The sequence below is a fragment of the Colossoma macropomum genome, unplaced genomic scaffold (assembly GCF_904425465.1).
Source record: "Colossoma macropomum unplaced genomic scaffold, Colossoma_macropomum, whole genome shotgun sequence".
Taxonomy (NCBI): Eukaryota; Metazoa; Chordata; class Actinopteri; order Characiformes; family Serrasalmidae; genus Colossoma; species Colossoma macropomum.
This window is the reverse complement of record NW_023494791.1, coordinates 32047953-32063202: the sequence shown is the minus strand read 5'-3', so window position 1 is coordinate 32063202 and position 15250 is coordinate 32047953. Positions and strand designations below refer to the sequence as shown.

Sequence of the window (15250 nt, the reverse complement as noted above, 5' to 3'; positions counted from 1 at the left end):
TGTTAATGTGTACTAGGTTTAGTGTACATGCATTGGACTACTCATTTATATTCCAAACCTTTTTCCATGGCATGACTTACAAAATAGTCCCAACAAAAACACACCCCATGACTGTATAAAAATCCACCCGCACTGGAAAACCACAAATCTGGCAGTCCTGCATGATGTAATAAGAACCCGTGAGTGAAACACTTATATGTGAAAGACAGCACAGTTTTTCTTGTTGCCGTAACAACTTTGCAGCTTAAAGGCCTACTGTTAATTGCAGTTTCACTATAGCAGCTGTTTTCAAACTGTTCTATGCATTTTACTACAGTGACTTTTCTCTAGCTTTGCTCTAGGATTTGCTTTATTTAGTTTAGGAAGGGTGAATGAGTCAGTGCCCTTCCTGTAGTTGGCGCCTATGCTATTACTACAACTGCTACTATTACTGATACTGCAAATTTCAGGCATTTTAGTTTATTATTTTTAGTTTATTATTAGTGCTTATTATTTGTACTTTATTAGCTGGTATAAGTGTGTAAGCTGCTTTTATACAGCCGTTTCAAAGGGCATATTCTGCTTAGTTGAGAAGTGTTCTACCCATACTGTTGTTTGTGAAGCACGCTCTTCGTGTGTTAGCTGCGGCTAAGCAATTAGCCAAAAACAAACAGAATGCAATTCAGCAAACAAGATGGGCTGTGAAATGCTTTATAGGCTATCTGCAACCAAACAACTTGCAGGTTAATCTAGCAAACATTAAAAACTGAGTTGAAAGTTGGCTCTTTTATTGGTGGTAGGAATTTATTATATTAAAGCTTTTTCATTTGATGTGTGTAGGGCTTCTTTGCAATTTTGTAGAACTTTTGAATAAAAGCAATGAAACATTTTAGGATGTGTAATATCGTGACTAACATCACCGCTGTGTTGCTCTACGGCACTTGCTTTCAGCACATCCCTGAGACCAGATCTCAGCCACTCTCTTGTGTTCTGTTACATAAGTAACGGTAAGGAAAACACTGTGGGGAATTAAAAGCACCTGCTTTATCCAGTCTCCTCCATTCCCCTCATTTGTTCTTCTCCTTTGTTTTTACTCCATCCTAATAAAAGTGTCCAGTCCTAAACCATTCTTCCAGATAGACCCTGTGTTTTTTTGCACCATCCAGTTCCATATCCATAATGTATTGCTGACTTTGTCTCTGTAGCAACAACCCTGCACATCGGTACTACCTGGCCACTGACCCCATGACCGGTCAGCTGTATGTTTCGGACACAAATTCGCGGCGGATCTTCAGACCCAAAGTGCTGTCGGGAACGAAGGAGCTGCTGCAGAACGTGGAGGTAGTGGCTGGAACGGGGGAGCAGTGCCTGCCCTTTGACGAGGCACGCTGTGGAGACGGGGGAAAGGCCACTGAAGCCCTGCTGCTGGGACCTAAAGGTGCGAGACAGCACCCACATTCACAGGAGTTGTAAACATGCATTGACCTGTGATTTAACCCTTTAAAAGGCCAGGGCCCACCAGCGGGCCCAAATTTTTATTACACACTTTTAGAACCTAAGAATAGCTCAGCCAGTTTACACTGAAGTCTCTGTAGTTTCTGAATAATAAGCCTGGGTTAACTGCATCAATTTTTCAAATGTTGTCCTCATTTAAGGTTCAATAATAGTTATATTTAATAAAGTATGCTTTAATTTTTTTGGCCAAAATAAAATACTCTATTTTCAAATGAAAAAAAATATTGTACAAATTATGGTATTGTTTTTTTCTCCTACTGACAGTCTCATTGCAAAAAAATTAAAATAATGATTTTGGCATGTTAAAATCCATTATTTTAGCATAATAATAATATTCAGAAAAGTATGAGCTCATTTTTTGAGTAGGTGTTCTTCGTTTGAACATCAGTATCTATTGCCTGTAGAGTTCCTTATACTACACGCCTTTCTGTTCTGTTGTGTCGCCGTAGTCCATTTGCATTCTTATAGATGGCTCAAATGCTAATTCTGGGGCCATTACGTGATTATTAGATCAAAAAGTATGTAGGATTATGAAAAGATTAGTCAATTCATTCATGTGTACTGGTACCGTACCAGTCAAAAGTTCATACATATACGGTGTCTACAGCCTAAACAATTTTCTTATAGGCTTCCTACTTTCCACCTCTTTTATTCCATTGTACTCTATGGTGTCTTTTAACATTCATGTGTGTGAAATGCTCATTTGAAGCCATTAGTTGAATTACATTCATTCTCTTTCTTCTTTGTTCTCTGTGGCATTTCTATGGTGTCGTCCTATAATGTTTCTATAGATGAATGCTAATTTAACTCATTTAAAAACTTAATTAAATTAATTAATAAAATATGCCTAAACTCTTGACTGGTTCTGTATGTGTACTGTATTTTTCCTTATGGCAGGGGTCTCCATGGTGTCTTTTAACATTGCTATAGACAACTCAAATGCAAATTTGGGCAAATCCCCTGTGTAAACTACTTAGAGCCCTCTTTGTTTTACACTTCTAAACTGTAGAACTCTGCTCTATTCCATTGTTCTCCACAGCAGGAGTTTTTGTGTTGTCTTTTAATATTCCTGTAGACAACCCAAATGCTAATTTGGGGCCATTAGATACATTAGATCAACATGTATTAGAAATTAAGTCTGAACTCTTGATTGGCACTGTATATGCACACATACGGTATCTACTGCCTGTATTTTTTTCTTACAGGACTACTACATTTTGTCTGTTTTATCTCTTTTGTCTCTTTTATTCCATTGTTCTCTCTATGGTCTCTTAACATTACTATAGATTACTCAAATTCTAGTTTGGTGCCATTAGTAGAATATAAGATGAATATGTATTCAAGAGTACATGAAACTCTATTCAAAGAAATGTGTCTAAACTCTTGACTGGTCCTATATATGCACATACAGTACCTAAAGCTTCTCTGTGGTGTCTTCAGATCAAAATGTATTTAAGATATGTAAAAAATGACACTCTCTTTATATTCAATTGTTCTCTCTGGCAGGAGTCTCTGTGGTGGCCCTTTACATTCCTGTAGACAACTCAGATGCTAATTCAAGGCCATTACTTCCTGGAACGGCACACTGTGGCTCTTTATTTGATAGCTAACACGTATAACTGGCTGCTGTATAACTGCTCTCTAGCCGTTAGAGTCTCGCATTGTGAATATAATGGCTCCTCTATACTTTTATGGACGATTTGGGCCATTATTTCAAGAATCTTCCAGAACGCGCAGTTGTCCTTCAGTCCTTTTGTTTGGCACCACCGCTCTAAAGGACAATTCATAAAGTCCACTGAGCCACTATTATGCTACAGCGGAGGAATCACTTAGAGTGAATCTGCTGAGCAAATAAAACACACACTTCGCTCATCACTCATTCATACCCTCTACAGACCCACCACGGCGTGCATATGTCTATGTGTGTGTGTGTGTATTGTCTGCCTAAGTTGATTCGCCCAGTCTGGCAGAGTTTTTGTGTGTTTTTTCATAACACTTTAACAAAGCACATTAGTCACAGTATAGCTAACCAGCCGCACACACACTTGTCTGTCTGCCACTTTGATTAGCTTGCTGGTCATGCTGCTGTGGGAATTTGTATATGGGAAGAGGCCATTAATATGCCTCTCAGTGCACATGCACACATATACAGAGTGAAAGTTGTCTGTACTGACAACTACAGAATTATGTTGGTTTATTTTAGCTATTACTGTCCCCATGGCAACACACGGTTTAGTCTGTCTCACTCACAAATTATTCAACACTGGCAAAGCAAAATGTAAATAATTCACCACACGCACATCCACAGTGACCTGAAAAATGCAGGGGCAAGCACGACACGTGTAGCTCATGTATTCTCCCTGGTGTGTGTGTGTGTTTGTGTTTGTTTTTGTAGATTTTCAAGCCAAAAAATGTCCTGATTAAGCATTTAAATCAGATAAAACAAGACTTTTGATGTGTTTTTTACAAACGTTATGTGTTTCATCTTTTTAAAACTCTTTCTTTTCTCTTTCTTCTTGGTTCTTGAGGGTAAGATTGGGGTTAGATTCAGATTTTAATTATTTTAACATATGGATGCTTACAAATATAAAATACATATATGTAATTTTTAAATGCAAGTTACTGTAAAGACATTGCATTCCAAGTTGTTTTGAAGCATTTCTGTTGGTCCATACATCATGAAATATTCACAGAGGGTAAAGGTTAACTGACATGCAAAATGACATGTAACCTCTTACTTACATATATGCAATATGAGACATTATTATTATTATTATTAGTAGTAGTAGTAGTAGTAGTAGTATATAGGTACTTACAAATATGCATAAACATTAATGAATGTACATACATCATACACAAAGTCTCTCCATTTTTTGCGATTTTTACTTTTCTAAATCATTTGAACAAAGGCAGCTGTCCTTCACATTGTGTGAAAATTTCATGATGAATGGACCAATAGAAATGCTCCAAAACTGCTTAGAATAAAATTTCTTTCCATTGACTTGCACTGAAAATAAAGAATGTTTTTGCCCTCTCCTGTAAAGTTACTGCTTTGGAGATACATGTTTTTCTTTGGACAGTGACGATATATGGTACATGTTATTACATATATATATATATATATATATATATATATATATATATATATATATATATATACATATGTGTGGGATCATACGTATGATCCCACGTCCACGCATTGTATAAAAAGCATGTGCATGTATCTTTGCGGCTGTTGTTACATCTGTGCTCTCTCTTTCTTTCTGCAGGTATTGCCGTGGATAAGAACGGATTTATTTATTTTGTAGATGGCACCATGATTCGTAAAGTTGACCGCAACGGCATCATCTCAACACTCCTGGGGTCAAATGACTTGACCTCTGCACGTCCTTTGACATGCGATACCAGCATGCACATCGGACAGGTATGTGCCTCAGTTCCTGTTTCAATCGAAAAACAGTTACAAATCATTGGTGAGCAAAACAGCAGTAGAATTTTGATTGATAGAACCCTGTCATCTAGTCATTTTCAAAGGCACCTTTTGCTGATGTAAAAATACTTTAAAATATTGAATAGCTAACAGTTTATTTCAATCTGCAGTGCATAAGTATATAAAATCATGAACAGTGTTATTATATAACAAAATGTGCAAAGAATTAGGCACCTTTGGTCAAATTACATATTTAATTGATTTTCTAAGTGAAAGTTACATGTTTTACAGAGAACATACTTCTGCACAATGTAATTCATAATTACTGTTTATTTGTTGAGTTTAACATATGAAATGTGGTCTGTGCAAAAGTTATGGCACATTCAGTATTTTATATTTAATGTTTTTCAATACGTTAAAGTCATTGTGCACTAAAATTTGCACAAAAGAGCCACATTTAAGTTGTCTGTAGAAAATGTTTCACTTACAACATCAACATAATTTGACTGGGGGTATTCAAACCTTTGTATTCAGGTATCATATATATCATATATCTAAAGCATACTGTGGTTATATTACTGTATTTCTCTATTTTCAAACAATATATTAAAAAGCACATCTGCGACTCGATATGACATGGTTAAATATTAGCATGTATTATTGTGACAAAAGTGGAATGGTCTGTGATTGTCCAGAATGCTCAGAGCAAACAGCTTAAAAAATGATTGGTTGGAGTGCTCATTGCGTATTGCAGCCTTCTTTGATGTCAGTATTGGCAATGAATGCTATAACAATTAATAAAGGATACATTGTGTAGTTCTGTTAGAGAGGTTGAGAAAAGCTCTGTAACTGCCTCCGCCCTGAAACTGCTGATACCAAAACACAGACCCTTAGCGCCCCCTTTTGGCTGCCCCCACTTTAAGAAAAACAGTCTATGGTCCTCCAGCACCCACTTTGGAGGACGAATTTGTCCTTTCTCCCCTAAAACCACACACATGAAATGAGTGAGTCATCAAACTCAAGCACAAGCATGTTTCTAGTTTTAGAAAAGGACGCAGGTGGACACTAAAGCTGCAGCTGTTCTGTCTTCTGAGCTTTGAGACAAAATGATTGATGATGTTTTTATTGCAGAACAAAAGACAAAGCCTGGTTTCCAATACAGTCATCTAATATTTTTTCAGATGAACTTCATATATCCTTGTCCATTTCAGAACTTTCAGAGTTTGCTTGTTTTTTTTTGTTCTCTGATAAAACCAAACTGAGACCAACATAGCAAACCTTTAAGTAGTGTTATAGTTACTTGAGTATTGGAAATTAAACATTTACATTTGTGTAATACTCATTCCCATCCTATTTGTTTTTTGCTAAAAGCCTTTCCCTCTTTTCCCTCTTTTTCTTAAATCCTTAATGTCATATAAATTCTGCTATGGCAGTGACAAAAATTATGATTTCAGCATTATTATTATTTCTCACCTCTCACCTCAGCAGCAACACTAAAATGGTAGTGTGTGTGGTGCTGGTAGGAGAATCAGACACAGCAGTGTTGCTGGAGTTTATACACATGTCAATGTCACTGCTAGGTTGAGAGAGGTCCACTCCTCAAAAATATTCAGCAAAGAGAGGCTGTGTGGTCAGAAACTGACCACTAATGTAGGGTTAGATGGTGGCTAACACAAACTGTGCATAAATAGATGGAATTCTGCACATCAGCAAGGTGGAGATACAAGGGAGGAGTTATCTTAGTGCACGACATTGGCTATTTCAAATGCATGACACATAGCTAAGTTAGAATTGGCCACAGCTGGAATCAATGAAGCTAAAGAACCTACCCTTGAGACTCAGAGACAATTTTGATGTGATGGAAAGATTGGAGCAAATGATATGGAGCACATTGTATAGGCTAACATTTTTTTATTTATTTTTTTTTTTACTTCATTCTTTTCATTAAAATCTTTAAAAGCATTATAATATACAGAAAGAGGAGTTGGGTGGACCTGTGGGGAAGGGGGTTATTTCTGGTAATTTGTGCTTCAGTTCTGTAATATAGTGATTAAGAGCTGTTTGATTAACAGAAAATAAAATGAGCAAATGATCACAAAAAGAAGTCATTTCACCACAGGTATTACACTGAAAAAAAAATATTCAACTAGGAGTTGCCTTGCCTGCAGTTTAAGGGGTTAAAGCCAATTGCCAACAGTATTGTTGTTGTTATGTGTTTTAAGGCTTTTGTCACTCTTCATAACCTTATTTTACTGAACATATGGTAGGTAAACCATTCAGTATGTCTCCTTTATGTCATTAAAATCTGCACTCAGAGTAGATAGTGAACATGCATGTCCATGTTGGCCATAGTAAAATAGATCAGCATGTGAAATTGGAGATTTCTTTGTTCTGTCACTGTCAGAACAAAATCATCTGTCTCCATTTTTAACATAATTTGACCAAATATTACTGGAGTGGTGCACTTTACACTGCGTTTTACACTGTCAAAATTTCAAAATGAACAATAAAATAAACGGTCCAGAATGACTAAGAAATGACCCACACAAAATGACCAGTAAAATTGGTCCAAAATTACTTGCTTATCCCATAAAGTTACTTTTCTGGAGATGCTGACAGCAACAATATAAAAAAAGCTTAATGCTGCCTTTATTGTTGGATGCATATGTGATGATGTACGTTGGATGCATATGCGTTCCTAAATGAGTATTCACATACATTCAGAGCGCGAGTCACATTGCTATGGAAATGCTGATTATTGATGTGTTTCATCAGAGGAGTAATTAAAATGTGAAGTATATTTCTATTTGTGTGTTTATTTGTGCAAAAAAGTAGATTGTGACAAACAGTAAAAATCAATGATTTTTCAGCTTATTAGATGATGTTTTTTTTTTCAAATAAAGGAGGAATCTTGATTTTAAAGGAGAACTTAAAGGCAGTATATGTTGCTTTTTTGCTTTTTCAGCAAACCCAGCAGTGTGTCATTAAGGACATAAACAGCTCAAGATATACACACCACTCTCATACGCACAACACAATCTGCAGGTTCACAGCATCAAGCACACAGCATCTTCACTACTGAAGTTTTTTTTTCATTCCCACAATGCCCTGCTGTACTTAATCATGTCCCATATGCCCCAGCCCGGTGCTCTTGCAGGTGGGTCAGCCGCAGAGGGACTTACAAACGTTCTCCACAGGGACACATTCACAGAGTGACCTCAATAATGAAAATGCAGCTTTCTCTCTCTCAGTTGTATGCAAAAGATTGAACTTTCCCAGTCATATTACATAATTTGTTCATTGTCTAAGTGAAAAAAGTTAAAACTTCTTCTAAAGAGAAAACTCATAAATATAGCATTTTTCTACTCATTTTAGTGCACAATTTCTATTTATTTGCTGTGTTTAACATATTCAAAAAAACTTACCTAATAGCATGTAATACCTCCACGAGCTCGCATGACAGCTGCGACTCAATTTGACATGGACCGGACAAGTGTCATTGGATGTAGGTGACATAAATGTTCAGCCACTCTTGCATTTAAGAATTGCGCAGTTCAGCCAGATTTCATGGATGCCTTCCCTGGCGTCTTACTCGTTGTTCCAGGTAGTTCCAGAGGATTCATATCTGGGGATTTTGCGGGCCAGTCCAGATGTGTATGTTTGAATGCTGAATGTTCATCATGTGAGTCACTCACGTTTGCAGCCCTGTGAACGTGAGAATTGTCTTCTTGGAATACAGGGATAGGAAGGTTATGTTCCTCGGTAAGATGAATAAAAGGCAAAACCTGGTTGTCCAGCAGTGTAGTGTAGGCACTGTGGTACAAATTTACTCTCATCTCAACCAAAGGACCCATTTCCACTTAATTAAAAGACCCACAGAACATCAAAGAGCCTCCTCCAGCTTGAACCACACCTTGCACGCAGTCCTCATTGAAGGCTTCATGAGGTCTGTGATGAACATGATGCCTAGAATCATTCACGTGCAGGCAGAAACAAGATTCGTCTGACCAGATAACACATTTCCAGTCATGAATAGTCCAATTTTTTGGGTCTCTTAACCCACTGTAACTGGGCAACTTTGTGAGCAGAAGTGAGCAAAGGGCTCTTGCGGGCCACTCTGCTCCATATGTTCATGGTATGCAGTTTCCTGCGGAGTGTTCTTTCAGAAATTGGTTGTGAAGGACCTCCATTGACTTATAGAAGCAATTCTTGCCTGGAAGCGAAGTGATTTTTATTCATAAGCCGTGAAACTCGCCAGCATCCCTGTCCATCAGTTTCATCTTTCAGCCAAAATTCTGATGAGACTGGGATTTTTGCCACTGCTGGTATATGGTACCCATATGACCGTATGCTTTGATGCAGCTGCAAATTCAGCTGCTTCCCTCACACTATGGCTTTTGGTACGCCCAAATGCAATCACTTCTTTTTGCCAATCATTAACATCTGCTTTGTGACCCATTTTCCACCCGCCGATATATATATGCGTGTTTAAGTTTGTTGTAAATTCAGGCTCCTGCAGACGGCGTTGGGTGAGGATGATGGGCTATAAATACCTGCGGGGTGTGTGATGAGATTCATAGATTGAGAAGAGGTTGTGCAGTGCAGTGAATGTCTCGTTCGGCGGGTGGAAAATGGGTCACAAAGCAGATGTTAATGATTGGTGAGACTTTCAGAAGGCCTAGAGTGGCATTTCTCACAAAATTGGGTCCACCCCTCACAAATCAAAAAATAATTGGTTGATTTCACTTTTGGGTCCTAATTATGCTGAAAGTAACATGTAAGGCCATCAGTCCAGCTTTTGAAGGTCTAACCAGTGGGAGAGTTCCTATGGCTGTATTTACCTGTGTACCATGGGAAAAAATATTATGACGGTTTTAAGATTTTAAGATTTTAACCCTTTTTTCCAGTTATAACTTAGCGAAAATAAGTGTTTTACCACAATTCTTGCAGAGTTTAAATGCATCAAACATAATAATTCTATCAATAATATGAACTAAAAGTTAAGACATGTATTTTTTAGTTCCCAGAATCATTCTCTAGAAGGCCCTGAGGGCGCTGCTCTAGAATGTTTTGTAGTGAGGAACTCTCTAAACCTTAGAAGCTATATTCACCACTGGCAATAAGAAAAGCTTGCTGCAATTTTTTGTGAATTATTTTTTACTTGTAGCTTATTGAAACAGGAGGAGGAGTTTGGTAGAAAGTGCAGATTCTAAACTTTTTATACTATAGTGTAAACATTCTATACTACATTAGTGTTTATGAGGAGAAGAGATTATTATTTTATTATTTTATTAATGTTTTATTATGCTTTAAATTTGATGACAAGTTATTGTTGTGCATAATGGTTATAGTAAATATTCTATTATTTTTATTTAACATTCCGTTTTTAATATTTGTAGTGGTCTGTTAACTATTAATCAGATGTTTTCAGGCATAATTTTTTAACTTAGTTTCTTTATGAGCCTGCATTGCTAATGTTACCTCTGCTATTAATTATTGGTTAGGACTATTATAACTAACCAGACTAACTCTTAGCATCTTAGTGACTGTTTTTTGCCCTCTGGGGTTTCTTGATTCCATTTTAGTGTGATACCATATGTGACTCACATCCGTTATGAGGCTATGAAGAGGAGCTGAGATACATATCATCTGTATCTCACAGTGTGTAATGTGAATTTGTGTGTCTATTTACATTTTATGTGTAAATGACCAATGTACACCCAAAGCATCCACAATTGACAATCTAAACCAAAAAATATCCTATAATTGACATTAAATTCCAAATAAATATGTCAAATATTCTCCAAAAAAAGCCTTTCTGCAGTTCCAGAACATTCGCTCTCTGCAGCCGTTGCTATCTAAAGTGCTTGTTCTCCCCCCCGCACAGCCTGACCCCATGTTAGCGGTCAAGCACTTTTAGCGCCACGATGGCAGCCCAGCCAAAGTGGATCGGGCCTTGAGCTCATGCATAATGCAGCGGGTGGAGTCAGAGCTGGGCTGGGACAAGTGCAGAAAGCTTTTATTCTGACTGCATTAGACATTAATGCTCCTCAAAGATGCTTAACCCTCAGGCACTAGCAGGGCAGGAGTTCAAAGTAGGGCAGGACCAGAGCAAACGAGAGAGAGAGGGGGAGAGAGAGGGAGAGAGAGAGAGAGGGGTTATACAACCTCTGACCTTAATTGTAAGTGAAAGAACATTTTTCCTTGACTCTCCTGACATCTTTGCTGTAGCCATGATTTAACCATGCAGATTAACAAAACAGAGAACGCACACCATTCTTAACGTATTACAGGTACTTTAATTGCATGGAATAGAATTAATACTGATAAATAAAAAAAATAAATAATTTTTTATGATGAAGAAAAATTATTAGCACTTACACTGCTGCAAAACTCATTCTTGTCCTTGTTCGCTAATACATCCTCTACAGAAGGTTAATATGGCATTTTTCTTTTTTAAAGAATTTGAATGGATCAAAAGAAATGCTCCCAAATTGCTTAGTAAAAATCTTTTTACATGAACATTAATTCAAAATAAAGTCACCATTTTAAAAAAAAACATTTTAATTAAAAAAAAAAAAAGGTTTTGTTCCGACAGAGATGATGTGTAGCAGTCTGTGAATGTACTATGCATTGTGAAAAGGAATACATTTTTTAAGTTTAGTCATGACTCATATGGACTCTTATATCTGCATTATAATCTAGCTACTACATATTTAGCCTGATTGTTTGTAACCTTTGCTTGATCTTGAACACCGCTCCATGTATACAGTGAAGTAAGCAGCAAAATGGTTTCAGTTGCTAAAGGCCCTGTTTAGCTCAGAGGATCATGTAGTGCAGTTGCATGAGTTGTGGAGAACTTTCTTTCTTAACAGCTGGATTTAGATGAGCATTTCAAGCAGATAAGAAAGCATTATGTAATGTAAAAGAAAGCATTATGTAATGCCATCTGCTATTGTATGAACTTTTCGTAATAAAATGACAAGAAAGATAAGTTTAAATCTTATCACTTTCACTGTAAGGTTTTATCTTCTCCTGTAAAGTTAACATTTTTAAAGTTTTGTTGTGATAGCAACAATATATTATCAAATATTTAATAGGGCAAAAAACACATGAACAGTGAAGAAAAGGATAGTATTGTTTGTGTACTTGTGTCTAGACTAAGAATACAACACATTCAGGACTGGAAACACATTTATACATATTCTTTGAAAATTTTGTTTAAAATTGGGCCCATGTCCATGCCCACTGTCTGAAGTTTGTTTTTGTTGTTGTTTGTTTGTCTCAGTCAGGCATGCACTCCCCTCTGGCTTTGAGGAATTGGATCCTGTTGCAAAATAAATGACCCAGTGACGGGCAAATGAAATAAAGCGGAGACTTGCAATGTATTAAAGCTACAAAGTAAAGGATTCTTCTTCATCAGTGTCAGAACAGTGCTCTGGCATCAGAGAACAAGAGAAAAGACAGAGGAGAGATAGAGAGGAGGAGGGGGGAGAGAATGTGCATGGAAAAGGGCGGAATGAACGATATGTACTCACAAGTAAACAAGTCTATGTGTGTGTGTGTGTGTGTGTACAGTTTGTTTTGTTTTTTTGCTTTGTTTTGTATTGCTGACCCACACAGGCATAACTGTTGATTTTTAATTTATTACTAGGGAGAGATGGAAATGAGACAGTGTCTCAAACACTTCTTGTGTACATGCTAATAACATTAACATTGACTACCTTGCCAACAAACGCTACCTTAGCAAACTGTTGACAAAGTAACTTTTAAAATAGCCATCGACACAACATTCTATTCTAGTTGGTGGTCTTATAACTTGTAAATTGTGTCTCTGTTAGTCTCAATAATGTTAGCTTCAACTGCAAGTGTTACCAAACAGAGGAGAATTTCCAACTGAAGACAGAAACAGTTCCAACTCAAATAAACAAACATCACTCACCTCTGCCCTCTAAAACTGTTGCTGCATGTGTTAGAATGTAAAAGCTATGTTGGTTTCTCAAGGCCCAATAAATACAAATTATGCGTTCATTATTTATATTTTAGCGTTATATTGAAAACCCTTCTTTTCAACACATATTCTCATTATCCCCTTAAATTATGCCCCTTCTGATCTTCTTGACCTCTGTTTCCATAGGTACGTCTGGAATGGCCAACAGACCTGGCCATCAACCCCATGGACAACTCCATCTATGTGCTGGACAATAACGTGGTTCTGCAGATCACAGAGAACCGACAGGTGCGGATTGTAGCAGGACGACCCATGCACTGCCAGGTCCCAGGCATTGAGTATAGCCTGGGCAAGCGTGCCATACAAACCACACTAGAGGGAGCCACAGCTATCTCCCTGTCCTTCAGTGGAGTGCTATACATTGCCGAGACAGACGAGAAGAAGATCAACCGCATCCGACAGGTAGGGATACCACCCACTACAATAATAAATTTGGTTGCAGCTGCCACTCCTTCAGCACCTGTTTACACATAGAGAATTTTATATGTCAAGGTTTTTTTAGTTTGTTTTGTGACTGAATATAGTGCGAGTATATACTTTATTAAATATTATTAGAAGCGATTATAACTGACTCCAACAGGGGGTGGTGCAGTGGGGTATGCTGTCGCCTTACAACAAGAAGGGCCTGGGTTCAATTTCCCGCTGGGCGACCAGGGTCATCTCTGTGCGGAGTTTGCATGTTCTCCCCGTGTCTCCTCAAAGACATGCAGTTAGGCTTATTGGACATGCTAAATTGCCCCTATGTGTGAATGTGTATGTCTGTGTGTCTGCCCTGTGATGGACTGGTGACTTGTCAAGGGTGTTTTCTGCCCAAGGACTGCTGGGATAGATTCCAGCACCGCCCCCAACACAACCCAGAAGGATAAGCGGCTTAGATAGTGTGCGTGTGATTCCACCATGCCAAAAATGATGGATCAATGCATTACAGTTGCCTCAGATGAATATCTCTCTTGGATAGTAAACTTGAATAATCAGTAAATTCCTAAATATCAAGAAATTTTACTTGACTAAGTAGTAGTATTCATATTGTAACAATGATTGATATTGAGATTGTAACAATGCCTATCCTTACCCTCAGGTCAGCACCGATGGGGAAATCTCCCACCTGGCAGGGGCACCGTCTGACTGCGACTGTAAGAACGATGCTAATTGCGACTGCTACCTGACGGGTGACGGCTATGCTAAAGATGCCCGTCTGAATGACCCCTCCTCTCTCGCAGTCTCTCCAGATGGGACACTGTATGTGGCAGATTTGGGAAACATTCGGATCCGTGCAATATCCCGAAACCGCCCCCCGCAGGGCTCCTCCACCCTGTATGAAGTTGCATCTCCGGCCTCGCAGGAGCTCTACGTGTTTGACTCTAATGGGACACACCAGTTCACCATGAGCCTGGTGACTGGAGACTACAAATACAACTTCAGCTACAGTAATGAGAATGACGTCACTGCTGTAACTGATAGCAATGGGAACACACTGCGCATCCGCCGTGACCCTAACCGCATGCCCGTTCGCATTGTCGCCCCTGACAACCAGGTAATCTGGCTAACCATTGGTACGAATGGTGGGCTGAAGACGCTGACGGCACAGGGGCAGGAACTGGTGCTCTTCACATATCACGGAAACAGCGGCCTGCTCGCCACCAAGAGCATCCAGATTGGCTGGACCACCTTCTATGAGTGAGTGCTGAATTATTCCTCAATTTGCAAAACATTTCAGTTCAGTTCAGTTTCAACCTTTACATTTGCTTCCATCCTCTACTATAGTGGTTCCCAACTCTAGTCCTGGACTACCTGCATATTTTGTTATTTTTTGTTCTCTAACACTCATTATCCAACTTATTGTCAGCTAATTAACAAGCCCTTCTGAAGTTGAAGTGGATGTGGTGGCCAAAATGTTGATTCAGTTTTTCCCTGAAGTTACAAGGCTAATGTAGCTAACGTGTAATGGAAGCTTACGTAAGCTAAGTAGCATTGTGAAAAACGCATACCTAAATTGTCACAGCGTGTTGAGTTGTTAAGTCATTTAAATAAACTTGCTTATGTAGTTTCCGACACTGTATGGCATTTAAGATCACTTAAGAATCTGACACAGTTTGAGGCAAGCTTGTGATAAATTAGGCATGCAGTTTGTAACATGCCTGTTAGTGTGATGTAGGTTTCCATTACTTGTTAGCAACATTAGCCTCCTAGCTTCAGGGCAAAACTTAGAGAGCTTAGAGAACTTTAGACACCAAACATGTCTTGAAAGACTGACTACATTTGTGGTAAGTGGGGAAATTGTATATTTTTCACCATACTGGCATTTACATTTCATT

General features: G+C 38.3%; 1 protein-coding gene across 3 annotated transcripts in view; it reads left to right on the top strand.

The window, feature by feature from the left end:
• Nucleotides 1–15250, top strand: part of tenm3 (teneurin transmembrane protein 3) — a 452242-nt gene that overhangs the window by 416147 nt on the left and 20845 nt on the right. For all 3 annotated transcript variants that reach the window (XM_036574879.1, XM_036574878.1, XM_036574880.1), the window contains 4 exons: nt 1185–1417; nt 4764–4918; nt 13062–13337; nt 14014–14612. In XM_036574879.1, coding sequence (XP_036430772.1) covers nt 1185–1417; nt 4764–4918; nt 13062–13337; nt 14014–14612 — 1263 coding nt within the window. The remainder of the gene's footprint in view (nt 1–1184; nt 1418–4763; nt 4919–13061; nt 13338–14013; nt 14613–15250) is intronic.